The following is a 19,200-nucleotide window of genomic DNA, read 5'->3' as shown; positions in this document are numbered from 1 at the left end:
TATACATAGTTGCAATGTTTAAATTAATCATTATAACTTTATATATATAGAAAGTAAGTGAATGAGAAAGAATAAGGGATAAGTGGTGAACACAAACTGAACCACTTTGTCACAGTGGGCTCTTATTTTATTTTTTTCCAGAACTATATACATTTTGGGGTTTTTTTCTGTACATTTAAAATCCCATGAATGTGATCAACACTAAGAGAAACTTGGAGTATTTTACAGTGAAGGATTATTTTTTATTTTTTACACCGGCATTTCTAATTGAATCTGACGAAAACATTTAAAGATTTTTAGTTTTATCACTTTAAGATGTTTCATAATAAAGTACTTTAAGAACTCACATTATCACAAATTACTTTTACTTTTTGCTTGACAATAATTAAACTTTGGTTTTTAAAGATAAATTTTTATGTTGAAGGATGACAAAAAAGACGATATATTTTAGCAATGTAATAAACTAACACTACTGCTAAACAATGCAGTCAAGCTCAGTTTATTATTCAGTTTTAAATGTTTCCTATCTAAGGAAACCCAGCAGACTGAGTTTTTGACTTGCACCAGTCACTCCTCCTGGATGGGAACGCAGCGACAGTCGACAATCCTTTGCGTTGTGTCGTTGACTTTTAATCAGTCTGTCATACATGTGGCGACAGAGGAGAGGAAAACTCCCAGTTTAACTGCATTTTGTGGACTTCCTGATAGTAAAGAATTACAATAGTCCAGCTTTCAAGTAACAAATGCATGGACTAGTTTTTATCATCACCTCTGGACAGGATGTTTCTGATTTTGGAAATATTCAAGAGATAAATGAAGAAAATCTGATAAACCTGCTAATTATGGGATTTAACTTCATTAAATAAACAACACAGGTTCTTTATTTAATGCCGTCAAGGCTCAAATGATTGCGAAAGCAGACTTTCTGTTTCAGAGGTTCTGGTCCAAAGATGACAACTTCTATCTGTAGAGTAATCCAGTTTTTTATGTCTTCAAAACATTCCTGTAGCTTATGAAACTGTCTGTATTCATGAAGAAGATAGATAAGTACATATAAAATAATAGTTATTTTAGTTATATTGTACTCAGGTTTTGATCATTTCAGGGGTGAATTTTACACTCCCATGGCAGAAACCAACACATTTAAAAACCTTTATTTGCTTCAGGTAATATTCATGACATTCAGTTTTCTAAAAAGGTGTTGGATCATTTTCTTTATCAAATTGGTCGCATTCGGCGCCCTCTAGTGGTGATCCCCGTGGTTTTACTTTATGGAAAGCATTTTATGTTGTGCTGTCAAAATAACTGAATTATTTGTAAGTATTCATGAATTGAAGAGAGAAAAAACTGAGAGGTTATCAATAAATTAGCATAAAGAAGAAAAATATTTCTTAAAGTTATTTATTATTTATGTATTAACTGAATTCGTCTATAAGAGTCAGCAGAGCCATAGTATTTTTAAAAAAAATGAAAAATATGGTTTTTCTTTCATCAATCTAGAACAGCTTTTAATAATAAATGTATTAATTCAGTTACGAAATGGTAAAATTTCGCATTTAAAATTATCAACGGTTCGTCCAGTTACATTAAAGTAAATATTTTCAACCACTCCGTTGATGATTAGCCGCTCCACCCAGCGGAACTTGATGTGGTGAACATGTCACACAACACGGACTTGTTTTGGTGTAACCCACAACATCTTTGCGGCGCTGCAACCTTCCTTCTGGAGACATGTGTGCATCAAAACGTAAAACTTCCTATAGTTTAGTCGCTCTCGATGTAAGTACTGTTGTTAGTCGTATATCGTAAAAATAGTTTTGACTTCCGTATTAAGCTGTTAGAAGCGGTTGAGCTGCTCTCCATAGCATTAGCTCGGTGCTAGCTTGTCAACAAACTTTGAACTCTTCTTCTACCGAGTGAAACATTTGGCTTTTTGTGATCCTCCAAACGATTTAGCCACACATTGATAATGTAATTTGTAGGAACTTTACTCTTATTAATCATTTAGCGCCGTTTTGATTTCTCGGATTAAAGTTAGTTGCTTAAATTTCAGTGATATTTCAGCTAATGAACACGTTGCTGTGACTTTAAGAGGACAGTGAACGCTTATGGACCCGTGTGTCACATGTCTAACGGTCTCTGAGCAAAACACAGTTCTCCATTACCAGATATATCCGTACTGGTTGGTGATTGACAGTAAAAATAGAGTTTACAAGTAGATGTAGCTAGAGAAACTATGCATTTTACTAAAGTAAGAGTAGCACTACTTTCATTAGTAATACTAATTAATTACTTAAATGTAAAAAAAGTACTTAGTAGAAAAGCTTCTCTAGGCCTGAGTATTTTAGCATAACATCTGATCGATTAGTTAAGAATTATGTAATTCAATAGACAAAAATATTAAATTATGTACAAATTAAGATGTTTTAAAGACTAAAATGAGAGAAAAAAATAACCAGAGACGGGTACCCAAAAATTCTATTCAACTAAGAGTTCAACTTATTTTGGACTGAAGTAAAAGTAAAAAGTAGCCATCCAAGAAATTTCTCAATTAAGTAAAAACAAAATTGTAAAAAGTCTACTCAAGTACTGAGTAACTGACCAAAATATCAGTGATTTAATATTTTAAAATTATATAATCATGTGGACTAAAACATTGTTATATGGAAATTTTGGAATTTAAGGATCAAAATGAAAATACATATATATATATATATATATATATATATATATATATATATATATATATATATATATATATATGTATGTATATATATATATATATATATATATATATATATATATATAATATAATTACAAAGTAACAAAATTAGGCAACTTTTAAATGTATGAGTATGAGAGGGGAAGGAAATAAGATACTGTATCTTCTACCTGCTCTTTTTAAAAATAATGTAAAATTGCATGTCAGTGGCTTAGATAATTTGCTTTATTTTTTAGCTTTTCTTGCTTTTACTTTTTGTCTGTTCAAAATAAATAAATAGTTTACATGTAACACAGTCAAAGTGTTGTTTTATTAGTTTTATCATGTATGCTGTTGTTTTTTCTGAGACTAGAGATTCTTAATTTTTAAATTTATATGTTTAATTCTTCTGTGTCTTTGTGTGACTTTCTTCAGGCTGCAGAAGACAGACTCTCCTGAAATCCTCCTTGCTGTTTCTCCATCATGAGTGGCTCAAAGCCGGACATCCTGTGGTCTCCTCACCACCCGGACCGCTACGTCATCTGCGACTCTGAGCTGGGCCTGTACAGCATCGGACATGTGGGCAGCACCGAAACAAAACCCGGCACTCTCTCCCTCTCTGAGGAAACTGCTGCTACATTACTAGCCATAAACTCTGACACTCCATACATGAAATGTGTGGCCTGGTACCCAAAACATGAGCCTGAATGTTTGCTGGCTGTGGGACAAGCTAACGGCAGAGTCGTGCTCACCAGTTTGGGCCAGAACCACAACTCTACGTGTAAAGAGCTGGTGGGAAAAGAGTTTGTGCCCAAGCATGCCCGGCAGTGCAACACGTTGGCCTGGAACCCGGTGGACAGCAACCTACTGGCAGCTGGGCTGGATAAGCACCGTGCAGACTTCTCTGTCCTCATATGGGATATCAGCAGTAAATTTGCCCCAGAAACCAGCGTAGCAGCTGAGAAAATCCGCCTCTCGTCTGTCGATCTGGACTCCAGCACAGTGGTGACCAAGCCGCTGTATGAGCTGGGCCAAAACGACGCCTGCCTCTCCCTCTGCTGGCTGCTTCGAGACACAAAGCTGCTCTTGGCTGGCATGCACAGAAACCTCGCAATATTTGACCTGAGGAACACGAGCCAGAAAACGTTTGTGAACACTAAGGCCATCCAGGGGGTGACGGTCGATCCGCACTTTCCCGACCGCGTGGCGTCCTTCTTCGAAGGCCAGGTGGCCATTTGGGACTTGAGGAAGTTTGAGAAGCCGGTGCTGACACTCACAGAGCAGCCAAAGCCTCTCACCAAGGTACGGCCTGATGTTTTCTCTGTTTTATTTATTTATTCAAGCAGGAAGTTCTTCAAGATTAATAACTTCTTTATTTTTAAAGGAAATGTAGCAAATAAGGCTTAACGTTACAAGAGAAAAGTTTGACATGATCATCAAACTGAATAAACAAAATAAAAAAAGTAAACATAATAAAGGTACAAGGTCCAGTTTAAGAAGAGCAGTGGCACTCATCGGTTATAAAAGTCTTTGAAAGAGATTCACGTTGCTGTTTTTTTCTCTACTTTATACCAGAATGCAAAAATAAAAACTTCAGTTTCACTTCTGAAAAAAGTTATGAGTGATAAATAAATCATAAAAAGATGCACACATATTTTTTTTATCACTGTCTGAAGTGAGAGAAGATAAAACTTTTCTTGTTTTAGGTCTGGGAGAATTACCAAAATTATTTCTATTTGCTAAATGCCAGAGAAATTATTGTGGACATTTTTTTATTTTTTATTTTTTAACTTTTTTTTATTGTGTTTAAGCTTTTAATTTGAGCAGGAAGGTTATTTACTGTACCACAATTTGTTTGGATTATTTGAATGTAATTATTATTTATTATTCCAAATTTCTCAGTGGCATTTTGATCTGTGTAATTGAAATAAAGATTGTCTTATATTTTATACGTTAAACAATGTTATTAAAATAGAACATTTAAAGAAAATTCTGTTAAATCAGTATTTTGTTCTCTGACTATTCAGGTATATGTGAGAGATGTTTCAAAACAACATTTTACATTAATAACTCTAATAAATGATGTTATACGTAGCATACCTCACAAATAAGGGCGACTTTACTGATGAACATTCAGGTTTAAAAGCCTTTAAATTCACTGTAAGAGCTGGAAATGCACACATTATAAAAAGTCTAAGCCAAAAATCCAAACTTAGAAAAGTTTACGTTTGCAACTTAAAATACTATCTAAAAACAACTTTAGTTTTATCACATAATGGAAAAAAAATGCACGTTTAAAACATGTTCTTATTTACATCATGTACACCTTGTGCCGCTCTCAGAGGGGCTGCTAAAAACTGGCAGTTTATGTGTTAAACTGCCATTTATGTGTTAAATGGTAGTTGTTGTCAAACTGCCATTTAACACACAACGAATTGGTCACTTAAAATAAAAACATCAAACATAAAACCAGAAGACATACTTAGATAAAACTAAGTAAAGGCGATAAAGCCCAAAAAGGGATTCAAGCAAATAAAAAAATTAATTTAGGGATATTTACATCATATAATTACACATTTAAAACTGTCTTTATTACTTAAATTTAGTTGTGCACTGATTTACTTTGGCCATTTTCCTTCATTTTGGGAGATTGTTGATCGGCTGATACATGTGAAGTTGATCTTTTGAACCTCAGCTAAGGTCTAAAGCTCAACCACCGTTCTCTTCTGCTCTGCAGTGAGAGAGTTTTGCTGTTTTTGTATATTTAGCGACATTTCAGACACAAAAAAAATTGGCATTGGCCAAAATCGGAATCGGCAGGTTGGACTTTTTTAAAATTAGTAATCAGCAATCGACCATTAAACTGTAATCAGTTCACTCCTACTTCTTTTGTATTGTTTTTATCTCCAAAGTGTGGTGCTGGAAAAGTTTGAAAACTTACCTTAAAAGTGCTTGTAAAGTGCTTGAACTTTACTGTGGGAGAAAGTTAGATTGTTTGTTAACGACAGAACAGTTTAAGTTACCCAACCAACACTTATATGTTCCAAACTGACAGATATGGGCCGATACAGATGTTTCTACTGATTTACTGCGTCCATTTTATATTGTTGATCCCAGTTTTCCTCTCTGACCACCAGGTGGCGTGGTGTCCGACTCGCACCGGCCTTCTGGCGACGCTGACGCGCGACAGCAACATCATCCGCCTGTACGACATGCAGCACACTCCCACCCCCATCGGCGACGAGACGGAGCCCACCATCATCGAGCGAAGCGTGCAGCCCTGCGACAGCCAGATCGGCAGCTTCGCCTGGCACCCCTCCTCCCAGAACCGCATGGTGGTGGTCTCCGCCGCCAACCGGGTCATGACTGACTTCACCGTGTTCGAGCGCATCTCTCTGGCCTGGAGCTCCACGGCGTCGCTCATGTGGGCCTGCGGCCGACACCTGTACAGCTGCGTCGAGGACGAGGCCGAAGGGACGGACGGCGCAGCCGAGAAGGACATCGCCACCAAGATGAGGGAGCGCGCTCAGTCCAGGTACGGACACGACACCGTCCAGGTTTGGAGGAACCACCTGCTGGCCGGAGGGAGCGACCCACAGCTCAGGTCTTTATGGTTCGACCTGTTCTATATCCTTTCACTAGGAAACCTGTCGCACTTGCCTTGGTACCTGTCGTATCTTCCTGGTTTTAGTCAGAACTCCAGCAGCAGCGCTCTGGAGGATTGAATAGATCTGCCGTTATGGATTGGGTTTATTCTCAATACCAGTAATGGGATAAATACACATCGGTTCCTCTTTTATCAAAACTGGAACATTTGTACTGTTTCCTATCCAAGTATCACATATGAAGCAGTGTTCAGAGGACGCAGAGCTGAAACTGCAGGGAAACAAGCAGTTTGTGGTTTATTCCGGCATCAAGAACATTGTGAAGACGAGCTCAGGTAAGAAAACAGATCGCTGACCTGAAACATCCATCTGGGTTGTTACTGCCACTCCTCTATAATTCTCTGTCTTCCTGAAGGCACGACGGAGAGCCGCAGGTGCTGGAGCGGCTCGGACCGGCAGACGGACGTAACCCGCTTCCAGAGCGACGAGCGCTGCCTTGCCCTGCGGCTCTGCGGATGGATCAGCCGCGGTCCCGACATCGACGTGGAAACCTTCCTGCGGTCTCTGGAGCAGGAACGCGAGTGGGAGCGAGCGGCGGCCATCGCTCTCTTCAACCTGGATATCCGCCGCGCCATCCAGATCCTCAGCAAGGGAGCCGTCACAGAAAAAGGTGAGCGGAGCGTCGAGGCTGAGTGAACACGGCGAATACATTTCTGTATTACAGAATACTCTGGAGGTCTGCGTCCTCCAGAGGAAATGTAACTCACAATAAAGTCTTAGATTTCCTGTAATGACATGAATTCTGCTTGTAAAGACCTGGAACATTAAACTTATCCAGCATGGAGACTGTGAACATGGAAACAAAATGCATTCCTCTCCTCTGATGCTCAAATATATTTCCATTTTAAGCCAGTAGGTGGCAGCAAACTCAACTAAAACAAGAAGCTCTTTGGTAAAGAGTTTCTCTCATAACTGATATTTTCAGCTTTTAACAGAAATCTCATGACGACATGCTTAATTAAATATCTCACTTACTGAATTAATAATTATCAAAAATCTGTAATTAAAGCCATGTTTTGATATCGTGTGCCTGTTCAATATGCTGTACTGAAGCGCCAACAAATAAATTATATTAAATAGACAAACTGGTTACAAACTAACTTTAAAATACTATCCAAGTTGATAAAATATAGATAAGGTATCAAAAGAATGACGCAACAATATGGGATATTAATCGGATATGCTTGCAGTTGAGTTACACTTTGTTACCAAAAGTAAAGTCACTTAACTTTATACACTTTAATGTCCTATTTTCAATACAAAAGCCTTAATATGGTATCCAGTGCAGCTTCCAGGAACTCTGTCTGTGAGGTTTAGGAGTTTATTTATGGAAATATTTCAGTGCTCTTCTTCTTGCTTTACTAATTAAACTCTGTATTTTGTATTCAGTGTGCTTTATAGATCACATTGTATTTAATGTGGTTTATTGGTTGTATTAAAGATATTCTTCCATCTGTGCTAGGGCGAATCACTCGTTCTGAAGAACCCTTCAACAAATCAGCCAGTGTTTCCAAATGTGTTAAGAATACAGGCTGTAAATTAAGTTAAAAACCAAACTGAATCTTTAAATAAAGTAAAATAAAGTTTATAGGGAGAATAAAGCAGAATGTGGCGGTCGGAGTCATATTTTCCACGGCACACAGTGCGTTCCCAGTGCTGCTGTTTACACACGTGTGACGAGGAAAAATTTCACTAATGTAGGTCAAGAGTTTTCTGCTGTGTTTCCTGATCACGACTGACGGAGCCGTTCTGTGGATACGGAGCGTCAACAGAGCCGTGGCAGCCGGAGCCGCTGCTTTAGTTCCTACTGAGTGTTTGATTCCTCTGCACACACTTACACAAGAGAAAATATGTTTAACCCGACAAACTTATGTAATAACTCGTTGAAAAAACATCATGTAATCTGCAGATTAACAATGTTTTTATTATCTTTTGTTTAGTTGTGCAATCGGATTAATCGATTGTTCAGATAATCGTCAACTAATTTAGTAATTCACTAATCATTAACTAGAGTATTCATAATAGAAATAGTTATTTCCTGAATAAATATAACATATTCAGAGCAGTAATCAAACCACATCTGTACAAAATAGATAAATATTCCTGGATAGCTTTACACCATACTGCCACCTGCAGGTGGGAGGTAGCATCACCTGACCCCAATGCTTTTGACCATTTTTGCTCAAAAATTCCAATAATTTGGAATTTTTCACATTTCCAAATTATTGGAAATTTTCACAATTTTTCACATTTATTCATTATAAACTTTATTGCTTTCTTTTGGTTTTATCTCCTTGTAATTGTTCAGCACTTTGTTTGAAAACACTTTATAAAAAACATTATTACTATTATTAGCATGCAAAAGTTTGGGAATTTGTTTATTATTGCATGGATTTTGGCGATTGTGGATTCCTGAAAAACTGGAGGGACTAATTGATGCAATATGGCAGTATAGAGATAAAAACTGACTTGATTTGACTCATAAAATTGTATTTAAAGGCTCTGGAGTCCAGAGGGCCGCATATAAAGCTGTGCGGCCGGATTTGGACCCCGGGCCTTGAGTTTGACCCCTGTTCTAGACAAACAAACTAAAGTACAAATAAAGGCTTACATCGGTTGTTTCCAGACGTTTTTCCTCCTTAGCAGCAGACTGTGAACGACTCTGTACCAATAGGTTCATGTTACTTACAGGCGACCTGAACCTGAACGTTGTTGCCATGGCGCTGTCGGGCTACACCGACGAGAAGTCGTCCCTGTGGAGGGAGATGTGCAGCTCTCTGAGGCTGCAGCTGAAGAACCCCTACCTCTGCGTCATGTTCGCCTTCCTCACCAGTGAGCCTGGAGCCTACGACGGCGTGCTGGTAAATATCTGCGCCTTCGGCTTTTAGTGAGGCAGTTAGTTGATACAGAAAAGCCAAGACAGTAGCCCTTTTGTTCTGACTCCATAAGGAGGTTTATTTATACTTAACACAGTAATAAATTGGCTGGTATTACTTCAGTGGTTTTATGTGGAAAAAATTCAGGTGCACAGGAAGAGACTTGTTTTCCATTTCCACTGTTGGCTTTGTAAGTCATAAAACTGTTGTGTAAAGGAGAAAGGCCAGAATCCATGTTTGTTTTCCCTTCCAGCTGAAATTTCTCTCAAACTTTTTCTTGGTAAATACGTGTAATGAGATAAGACGATCCAGTGAGTCATTTCGAAGCCGGGCTGGTTGGATTTTTATAGAAATGATGTTTGGCTTCAGAAATGTTTCCACTTCAGATCAGGCTCAAAGTTTAAAACACAAGCAGGACTTCCCACCCAGTCTTTAAAATAACTGCATATCTACTTTTTATGGTCTGATAATATGATAAGGAATGCAATCAAAAATTATAAAATTTATTCCAGGTAAAAAAGAAAATTAACAAAACTTATTGCAGTTGTGTCCAAAGGTCAAAATCCCCAGGCTGAAAGTATTAAGGGGCCAAAATTAAATAAAAAAAAAAAAAAAATATTGTTAATTTTTTTCTCTTTTACCTACACAACAATAAAAAAACATTCAATATTTTATGTTTGCCTAAATTTTTATTTACATGTTTGTGCTTATTATTTTCATTTTTTTTTAATTCTGTGAAATGTTTTTAAGTTTATTCCCAGCAATAAAAGCAATAATTTTCTCCAATGACCTCTGCTGTATTTAGCTAAATGTAATATTTGATTATTACTGATTTTTTTTTTCTTTTACTGAAAAATAATAAAGTTTTCGAGTAAAAACTTCCTGGATATTAGTGACAAAATTGTCACACTTTAATCAAATCTGATAAATGTTCCACCTTTTTCATTGGTTGAAATAAATATTAAAATTTTAAATAATTACCTGAACAGTTGGTGTTAAATGTGCTTGAAAAAGATTAAAAAGAGTTTAAAAATGAGCTTATTTGGCATTTTAAGATGAAAATAGTTAATAGAAGTAACACAATTACAAAATAACAAAATTAGGCAAAAACATATTTTGCTTTCAATATAAATTTTATGAAACTTCAACTGAAGGTCTGTGTCTGGGGAATTTTTTTGTTTTTCATTCAGTTGCTGGAGAATCCATACATTTTACTTAAGTAAGTATAGAAATAAAAAGTACAAAGTAGTAAAAATAATTTATTTTCCAAAAAGTTACGTTTAAATGTAACTAGTTGCTCCCCTCTGTGTCCTGGTAGAGAAGCAATGTGTTGCGTTTCCTCTGTTTCAGTATGAGAGCAAAGTCGCCGTCCGGGACAGAGTCGCCTTCGCCTGCATGTTTCTCAGTGATGCTCAGGTAACCAGAGCGAAGCGTCCTGCAGCACATCGACGTGCCGAGAGTCGCGTGTGGTGAAGCAGCTTCATCTGAGTCTGCTGCTGATTTCCCTGCAGCTGCCTCGTTACATCGACAAACTGACCGCTGAGATGAAGGAGGCAGGAAACCTGGAGGGAATCCTGCTGACCGGACTCACTAAAGATGGCGTCGATCTGATGGAGAGCTACGTGGACCGGACCGGGGACGTCCAGACCGCCAGCTTCTGCATGCTGAAGGTACTCTGATGGACACTGGCATTTTCTCCTCCATATGTTTCTTGTGCTAGCTTAAGTAGCTACTATGGAACGAGATAATGTTTCACTTGATTAATCAATAGATTATTTGATTATTAAAATAGTCATTTGCAATAGTCCAGATGATATATGCTTAGTAGCTTCCAGCTAAATACCAGTGAATCATAACTAGAGATGTGCCGATCAGGTGTTTTCCTGCCAATGCCGATCATCCATGAGGGCCGATCACAGATACCGATCACATAATTATTATTTTTTAATCATAAGCACTACCAGTTACATTATGTGGAAAAAGAAACCATGAATTCACCTTAATTTAGACAAAAACTTGTTTTTAATAACTTTTTCCAAGAAGAAAACTAAACAAAACAGGCATTGTGCAAATTGTACTGCTATTGATAATACTATCTTTAACAGACTGATAACATATGAAGGCTCTGAAGAGGCTAAATAATGCAAAGAGCCAAAATAAAACCTCTCAACATTGCCAAGAAGTTCAAGTATAAAACTTAACATTCAAAGGCAAAAACAGGTTCCATTACTATAAACAATCCAGAGTTACTGAATGAAAACTTCCTGTTAGCATGGCGGCTAGCTGATTACTGCTAGCTCTGAGTGGCTGTTTCTGACTCAGCGGAGTAATTATGCAGAACGTGGAGGAGATCGATTATTTTTTCAGAGATTATCTGTCTCATGTTAGGACAGCGAAAGTTTTAATACGTAGGTAAAATGTATTTTTTAAGTTAGATGCTGCAGCTTTAAACAGAGGTTCGGTGTGAGAGTCACTACCAGGTGGAGCAGAAGCGGCGCTCCGTCTGTCAAATATTACTACCTGTAGCGTAGCAGCGGTTCAACAGGAGAGCAGAACCAGCGTCTTACATCGCAGCGCGAAGACTTAAATAATTTTGCGGGTTATTTGTTTAGCTTTCTGACCGTCATGCTAATCCGGGTGAGTGTTTGTAGCTGTGCGCTGCTTTACCTGCTATCTGATCCTCCGTATGTCTTTTTTACTGCAGTGAGCCTCGATGTAGCCAAACTCCGTCAAGTATGGCATTGTTTTTATGCCATATTAGATTCGTAGTGCTGATGCATTTTGACGTGCTTCAATTTTCCGCCGCAACACGCAAACTTTCCCATTCACTCAGTGCGTTATAGTTCCACATCGCTTTGGATTTGTTGCTGTGTTTGCACAGAGTGAAGGAAAGAGGAGACCAGCTGCACAATCAGGTTGGAAATGAGATGCAAGTCATCGGTATCAGCAACAAGAGACCAGGATCGGCGATCACCGATCATACACTTTTTCATGGAAATCGGCCGATTATGATCGGTGGCCGATCGATCGGCACGCCTCTAATCATAACATTTTCTCCAGAAAGTTTAATCATCTTGCAAAGTAATTACTTACAGTGAATGTAAGAGAAAAAATCTACTTATTCCGATGAAGCAGCACTAGAACATCTAAGTGTTAATTAATTGTTACTTTAGTTATCTTGTTCCAACACGCCATTGGTACTGAAGCGCTCACCGACAGCCACACCTGTACAGAGCAACGTGTTGCTAGCATGAGGCTGCCTTTTGCTCTGCTAACTGCTCTGAAATGAAAAGGTCAAAGGGCGTTTTCACACCTGCTGATCTCTGCTGCCAGGGCTCCCCTGGTGACGTGTTGAAAGACCCTCGGGTCCAGTGCTGGATCGAAAACTACCGCAACCTGCTGGACGCATGGAGGTTCTGGCACAAGCGGGCCGAGTTTGACATCCTCAGGGGCAAACTGGACCCCAGCTCCAAACCTCTAGCTCAGGTAACGACGCTCGTTTCTGCTGCAGCGCCTTTGATCCCAACAAAATGTAAACCCAGGCAGCATGAAGCTGTTGGTTTTACACTCCTTGTACCAGGCCTACCCTGGGCTACAACTATCGATTAGTTTAATAATCAGTTCTTCTGTCAATTAATCGGATTTAAAAAATGACCACATTCTACAGAGTTTTAATTTAACCACTTACGCATGTTTAATACAATCTGTAGCACATTGAAAATTTAATTTAATTCCTTTTTTTAAAAAATGTTTTATTGCCTAAAATGCAATAACATGGCATCTCTTTTGTAAATACCTGATCATTTGTAGCAAATGATGCAATTAAAGAACTTTAAAAAATACTTCTAACATCATGTGAAAAGCTCAGACATATTTCTGCTTGTCAGTGCAGTGTAGGGCTGATCTGGGGATTGATTTTTGGATTAACCAATTAATAACTGGATAACAAAAGCTTAGTAGGAGGTTGTTTTTAAGAATTTGAACCATTTGGATCTCCATTAGTGGCAATTCCCTGAATCTACACATAAAACATGAACAACAAAAAATACATAACATACATGGGTCACATAATTTCAAAAGTAAAGATAACTGCAAAAATAAACAATACAAAACATATTTTTTTGCATATTTTTGGCCTAATTACTACCAAAATTAGTATGTTGTTCTTTCAGCAAATGACCTTTTTGAAATCTGTGTGCTCCAGTTAACGATTAATCAATTACTAAATTAGTTGATTCCCAGAAAACCTCAAAACCGAAGCACTGAGTTCCTGTTTTGAGTTGCCTTTGATTAGTACTGGAAAAATGACCACATTTTTCCAGTAAAGTAAACTTTACAATTATTGAAGTTTACAATTATTGAAGTTATTGAAGTTATTGTCAAATAATTTATTAATTGATTAATCGTTAACTGAAGTATGCAGCCTTAATAAAGGCCATTTGGTGAAAAAACCCAACAAATTCAGAGCAGGAATTGAGCCAAAAGCATCGAAGGTAAAAACACATTTGTCTGTAAATATGTTTTAGCCAAAATTAGCTAATCTGAAATACTGGTCCAGATTAACTAAGGAATGCTAAGGTATTGAATTTTAGGCAATTAAATGATTATTTTCTTATTAAAAAATGTACTGAACTATTTGCTTATTTTAATGTATTTCTAATATAGTATTTTAAAAAAGGTTAAATAGAAAATTTGTAGAATGTGCCATTTTTTAAATCGGATTAATCAAATAATCTTTAGTTGCAGCCCGAGGAGAATGTGGAATATTGATCAACATATTTCATGTTGACAAAATGTGATGTTTATTCCTTTTTCACAGTCGGTGTCTCTATGATGTTTTTATAATGCACTTTAAATAATCAATTAATCCTGATTAATCCTGATTAATCGTTTCATCGCCAGCCCTATGTTTTGCTTTCTGCAGGTGTTTGTGAGCTGTAATTTCTGCGGGAAGTCCATCTCCTACAGCTGCTCTGCGATGCCTCATCAGGGCCGGGGCTTCAGCCAGTACGGGGTCAGCGGGTCGCCCACCAAATCAAAAGTCACCAGCTGTCCTGGCTGCAGGAAGCCTCTGCCGCGCTGCGCACTCTGCCTCATGAACATGGGCACACCTGTTTCCAGCTGCTCAGGTAGGATCAGCCGGACGCGGAGCTGAAGCTGCTGTAAAGCTTAACTTTAGGAGGGATGACTGGACTTTGGTCGCCGTTTAAAACCTGTTAGCACCTGGACGTTTACTGCTGTGACATCACACCCAACAGCACTGATAGTCGGGTTTAAATGTTGAATCTTTTGGATTCAGGAACTGGAAAGTCGGACGAGAAAATGGACTTAACAAGGGAGAACAAACTCGCCCAGTTCAACAACTGGTTCACCTGGTGTCACAACTGTCGGCATGGTGGGCATGCCGGTCACATGCTGAGCTGGTTCAGGTGGGCGACATTTTGAAAACTATTTTCATGCTTTTGAAATTCACATGTAACACCCAAAAATGGTATTCAAGTTAGGGATTCACTGCTTTCACTTATCGATACAGATATCAGAGGTTTAGTATCGACCGATACCGATCCGATACAGGAAAAAGAGCTGAATTGAACGTCTCTTTTTAAAAAAAGAAACACATAAATTTACTTAATTTAAAATTTATTTTAAATTAACCAGTTGACCAGTTAAATACACCAGTATCTTCACAAACTTGGTCAAACATGTGAAAACAAGCCCTGCCTTTGAGTTATGAAAGGTAACCTGATAGTCTGACTTCTTCCCAACAAACTAATTTGAGTTGAGAGACGACTTAAGGACAATGCAGTTTTTCTTTCATATACTGTAATGTGGTTCTAATATTGTATATAATGGTTTAAATTAGAAATTGGCAGATTGTGCAGTTTTTAAAAATGCGATTAACCATCAGAATAATCGATTGATGGATTGTTAGGAACTGAGGACCGGTTCTCAGGAGTTCAATTACTTGGAATCGTTATCGGTTCCCGTAACTTGCGACGTATTGAACACGCTGTGTATTCTGCTTTAGAGGATATCCAAGATGGCGTCGCTTCAGAAACGCTCGAAAATATGTTTTACACAAAAAGAAAGGCGATTGTCGGGCCGGTTGCTCAAAACTTTAATCACAATAGAAGGAGGAAACCCCTCCAGCATCCTCAAACAGTTCACCACACAGCCGGCAACCGATTTGTGTTTGATAGGTTGCTTAGCAACGGCGTTGACTCTCAAGGGGGCGGAGCTTCGATCGCAGCGTCTCCTGCTATGAACGTCCCAGTTGGCGCTAAACTCCTCCACTTCCTGGTTACTGTGTTAATATTTACGCCAATGTTGGAATAATCTCCAACATTTACAGTCATATTTAATAAATTAGAATATGGTTTCAGACGAGGCTCGTTTATTATATTAAAAACACAAACTGTTGATGTTCAGAATGTTGCATTTCGTGTTAAAATTACAGGGGGATTTTATTGTTTAAGCAAGTTTTAATTTAGTTTGAATCGAACAAGCAAAATTAAAACTGGATGCATATGTTGAATGAAAGAGTTTATTTCCTGACTCCGTGAGGAATCGACTCGATAAGCGAGATCGATAATGTAATCGAATCAAATTCAATTCAAATTCAAACATACTTTATTGATACCAAAGAGAAATTAAGTACAGTCGATAAATCCTTATCAGTTCCCCTAACTATGCTGCAACTCTGACACATTACAGTTGCCTGTGAATAAGAACGTGTTCATCTGTGCCCCACAGAGACCACACTGAGTGCCCGGTGTCGGCCTGTGCCTGTAAATGCATGCAGCTGGACACCACGGGGAACCTAGTGCCGGCAGACAGCAGCTAACCGGGACACGCGTGTCGGAAACCGAAGCTAAACACGAGCTGGGAGCCAACTGGTGCAGACCGGCTGCTGCGCCGCCACACCAGCGAGCGTCGGCGACGACCAGCACTGAAGAGGCTGCTTGGATAGAAAGTTACTCTGCAAAAACACAAAATCTAACCAAGAGCTTTTGTCTAGTTTCTTCTGCAAATATCCTAGTATGTTTGAAATAAAACCAAACTACTAAGTAACTTTTCAGCAAGAAATAGCAGCTCGTTTAAGTCAATAATTCCTTAAAACTGATGAAAAATCTTAGAATCTACCAGTGGAACTAAATATTAAGGAATTATTGACTTAAAACTTTCAAGTTACTTGTAAGTTAGTTTTGTCTTATTTCAAATCTACTAAGATATTTGCTCTAGACACTAAACAAAAACATGAATATGTTTGTTATTTGGAGTGATGCTGTTAAGCATTGTCTAGGGAATGTTGCATCACACCAGAGGTCTATATGAAGAAGGGAATCAAAGTGTGGGAAATGATTTGACTAACCATGTTAACGTGAGAAAGGGAGCAACTACTAATTTACTGCTCTACTAATAAAAATCACTCTCAGGAGAATCACAAGAGGCTGTGCTGCTTCCAGCCTCTTCCAGTCTAACCTGAATCAGGATGCTGTTGTTTTTAATGTACAGTCAGATATCAGGTCGTGCCATTATTTCTAAAGTGAGTTTGTTGTGTTTTAGTCTGTATTTATCGTCTGGTGGAGAAAAGAAAATCTCCACATACCTCATAAACGTTTTGTTTGGGGTGCGATTACAATAACACACTGCAAAAACATCAAATCTTACCAAGTACTTTTATTCTAGTTTTTAGTGCAAATATCTCAGCACACTTGAAATGAGACAAAACTAACATAAGTATTTTTACAGAAACACATCTGAGCTTGTTTTAAGTCAATAATTCTTTAATATTGATGAAATAGTTCTAGCTAAACTTGCAGATTTCACTTATAACAAGGGAAAATGTCTTGTTATAAGTGAAATAATCTTCCAGTGGAAGTAGCACTTTTTAAAAATGAATATTAAGGAATTACTTACTTGAAACAAGCTCCTATTTATTTCTGAAAAGTTACTAGTAAGCTATTTTTTTCTTATTTAAATTGTGCTAAGATTTTTGCACTAGAGCATGTGTCAAACTCGAGGTGCGCGGGCCAAATCTGGCCCACCGTAGCCATTTTTGTGGCGCACTAGACCCTATTGTAGGTCTCATAACATTATTTTATAAGTCAAATTAAACCAGTTTTTAACTATGTATTGCCAAATGGCATCAATGTGAAAATAATTTAATGTTTAATTTGAAGAAGTTCCCATCAAATGGAGAGAGCTATTTATTTGTATTGTTTGTTTTTTACATGACAAGTTGTGATGGTCGATATGACTTGGAAAAGGCTCTGATTGGTTGTTTTTGGTTGGGAGTGGTGCATTTCTTCAGATGGTAACAGAACAAACGGCCCTTTAAATTCACAGTATGTGAAAAATATATTTTTACATGTTGAAACTGTCACTATGTTTGTTATGAGACAGCCAATCTGTGAAAGCGTTGAGCTCCTCTGTCTTCTCACAGTGCTAACAACCAATCAGAGCCAGGAGGTGGGTCTTAGCGCTGTCCATCACCCTCTGTACGCTGCTGCTTATCCTCCCATTGCTCTCTGCCTGCTGTGAATGCTAAGGCTAACTAGCATGGATGATGACAGATAAATGGTTTTCCTGTTATGGCAAGTGTTTTCTCTGCCTTTAGCAGTGATTACATGAGCATGATTGACTGCGCTAAGTCTCTCGTCCTGGCTCTGATTGGTTGTTTTCGATGTGGAGCGTTGCATTTCTTCAGATGACGATATTAGCTCAAGGAGAAGGCGGAGGAGCTTCATGTTTTCACAGATTATCTGTCTCATAACAAAGTGTGACAACATGGTTTTAATACGTTCAGACATATTTTTTAATTAAAGTTACATACCGCACCTTTAAGGAGATCCATGATCTTGATGAGTTTGACACCTCTGCATCAGAAAGTAGACTTGATGAGCTTTGGTGTTTTTCCAGTGATGCTCTCCAGTGTGAAAGGTTTGCTGTGGAGGGAGGGAGGGACGGACGGGGGGCGGATTAGAGACGTTGTGGAGGAAGAGGAGTGTGGGAGGGTGCGTCTGTATTCACCAGCCCTACTCCAGGCCTGTGGTCTGTGAAAGAAGCTCCCCAGAAAACGGCAGCTGCTCGGCACCCTGACAAGACCCTCCAGATTGTTCCCCTCATAAAGAAGCTCAGCTGCCGGAACACTATTGACTCAAAGAGAAAACGAGAGAACAGCGACTCCCCTCCCTCCTACAACCTCCACATCAACACACTGCCCTGCTCTTTCTTTTCTCCCCTCGCCGATGCCCAAATTGCACCCAAAATCTATGCATACCACATGAATCCAGGGATGGCCGCCATCTGTGGGGTAGCCGTCGCCTGTAAATGGCGTCTGTGTCTTTCTTTGCTCGGTCTCCAGCGCAGGGACTGATTGTAAATTGGGCGGCCTTACCCATAGCTGCCTAAATCACTTAGTCATGGAGAGCTGAGGAGGAGTTCACCGAGGTTCTAAAGGCCTGCGTTCCCCTTTGTGGGCCATCTTGGATCGGGGCGGACAAATTGGTGAGCCCTGGAAAACACAGCGGCTGGAATTTCATCCTTTTCAACCGTTTTTTTGTGTTTTTGCCTTTTAAATAAATCTCAGTTGACAAATCGAACTGCTGTTGAATGGAGGTGTTTTCCATACGTTTGCTTGGTTTGTTTTACGTTATGTTTTACAGACGCAGATGGTGTGGGTTTGTGCTTACTGAATCTTTTCCTCATCTTACGTGGAAATTTCAACAGAATTTCACATTTTCACCTCACTATAGAAGATAAACTGGGAATTTGATATATTTTGGACACTTTCAAAATCCATACAACAGTCTGACACAAACACAGTGCTTTGCAAAAAGTTTTAAAGGGTACTTATGCAAAATTAACTTTTTACACATTTTTATACTTCCATTTGGGTCGTAACTGCTTCTAAAAACAGCCTAAGCACTTAAAAAAAGCACCTAGCCCTTATTTT

The 19,200-nt window shown here is 38.5% G+C and overlaps 1 protein-coding gene across 1 annotated transcript; it reads left to right on the top strand.

Moving 5' to 3' along the window:
• The first annotated feature begins 1,664 nt into the window (after positions 1-1,664).
• mios (missing oocyte, meiosis regulator, homolog (Drosophila)) lies at positions 1,665-18,847 on the top strand. The gene is made up of 12 exons (XM_015005149.2): positions 1,665-1,779; positions 3,137-4,003; positions 5,839-6,328; positions 6,543-6,641; positions 6,722-6,976; positions 9,058-9,227; positions 10,593-10,658; positions 10,754-10,912; positions 12,576-12,728; positions 14,167-14,371; positions 14,542-14,671; positions 15,996-18,847. Exons 2-12 carry the CDS (start codon positions 3,185-3,187, stop codon positions 16,084-16,086), a joined length of 2,637 nt encoding a protein of 878 aa, XP_014860635.1. The 5' UTR covers positions 1,665-1,779; positions 3,137-3,184; the 3' UTR covers positions 16,087-18,847.
• The last annotated feature ends 353 nt before the right edge of the window (positions 18,848-19,200 follow it).

The sequence above is a fragment of the Poecilia mexicana genome, unplaced genomic scaffold, assembly GCF_051168715.1.
Source record: "Poecilia mexicana isolate PSO_F unplaced genomic scaffold, ASM5116871v1 scaffold_16, whole genome shotgun sequence".
Taxonomy (NCBI): Eukaryota; Metazoa; Chordata; class Actinopteri; order Cyprinodontiformes; family Poeciliidae; genus Poecilia; species Poecilia mexicana.
The sequence above is the reverse complement of the archived record's forward strand: the minus strand, read 5'-3'. Positions and strand labels throughout refer to the sequence as shown.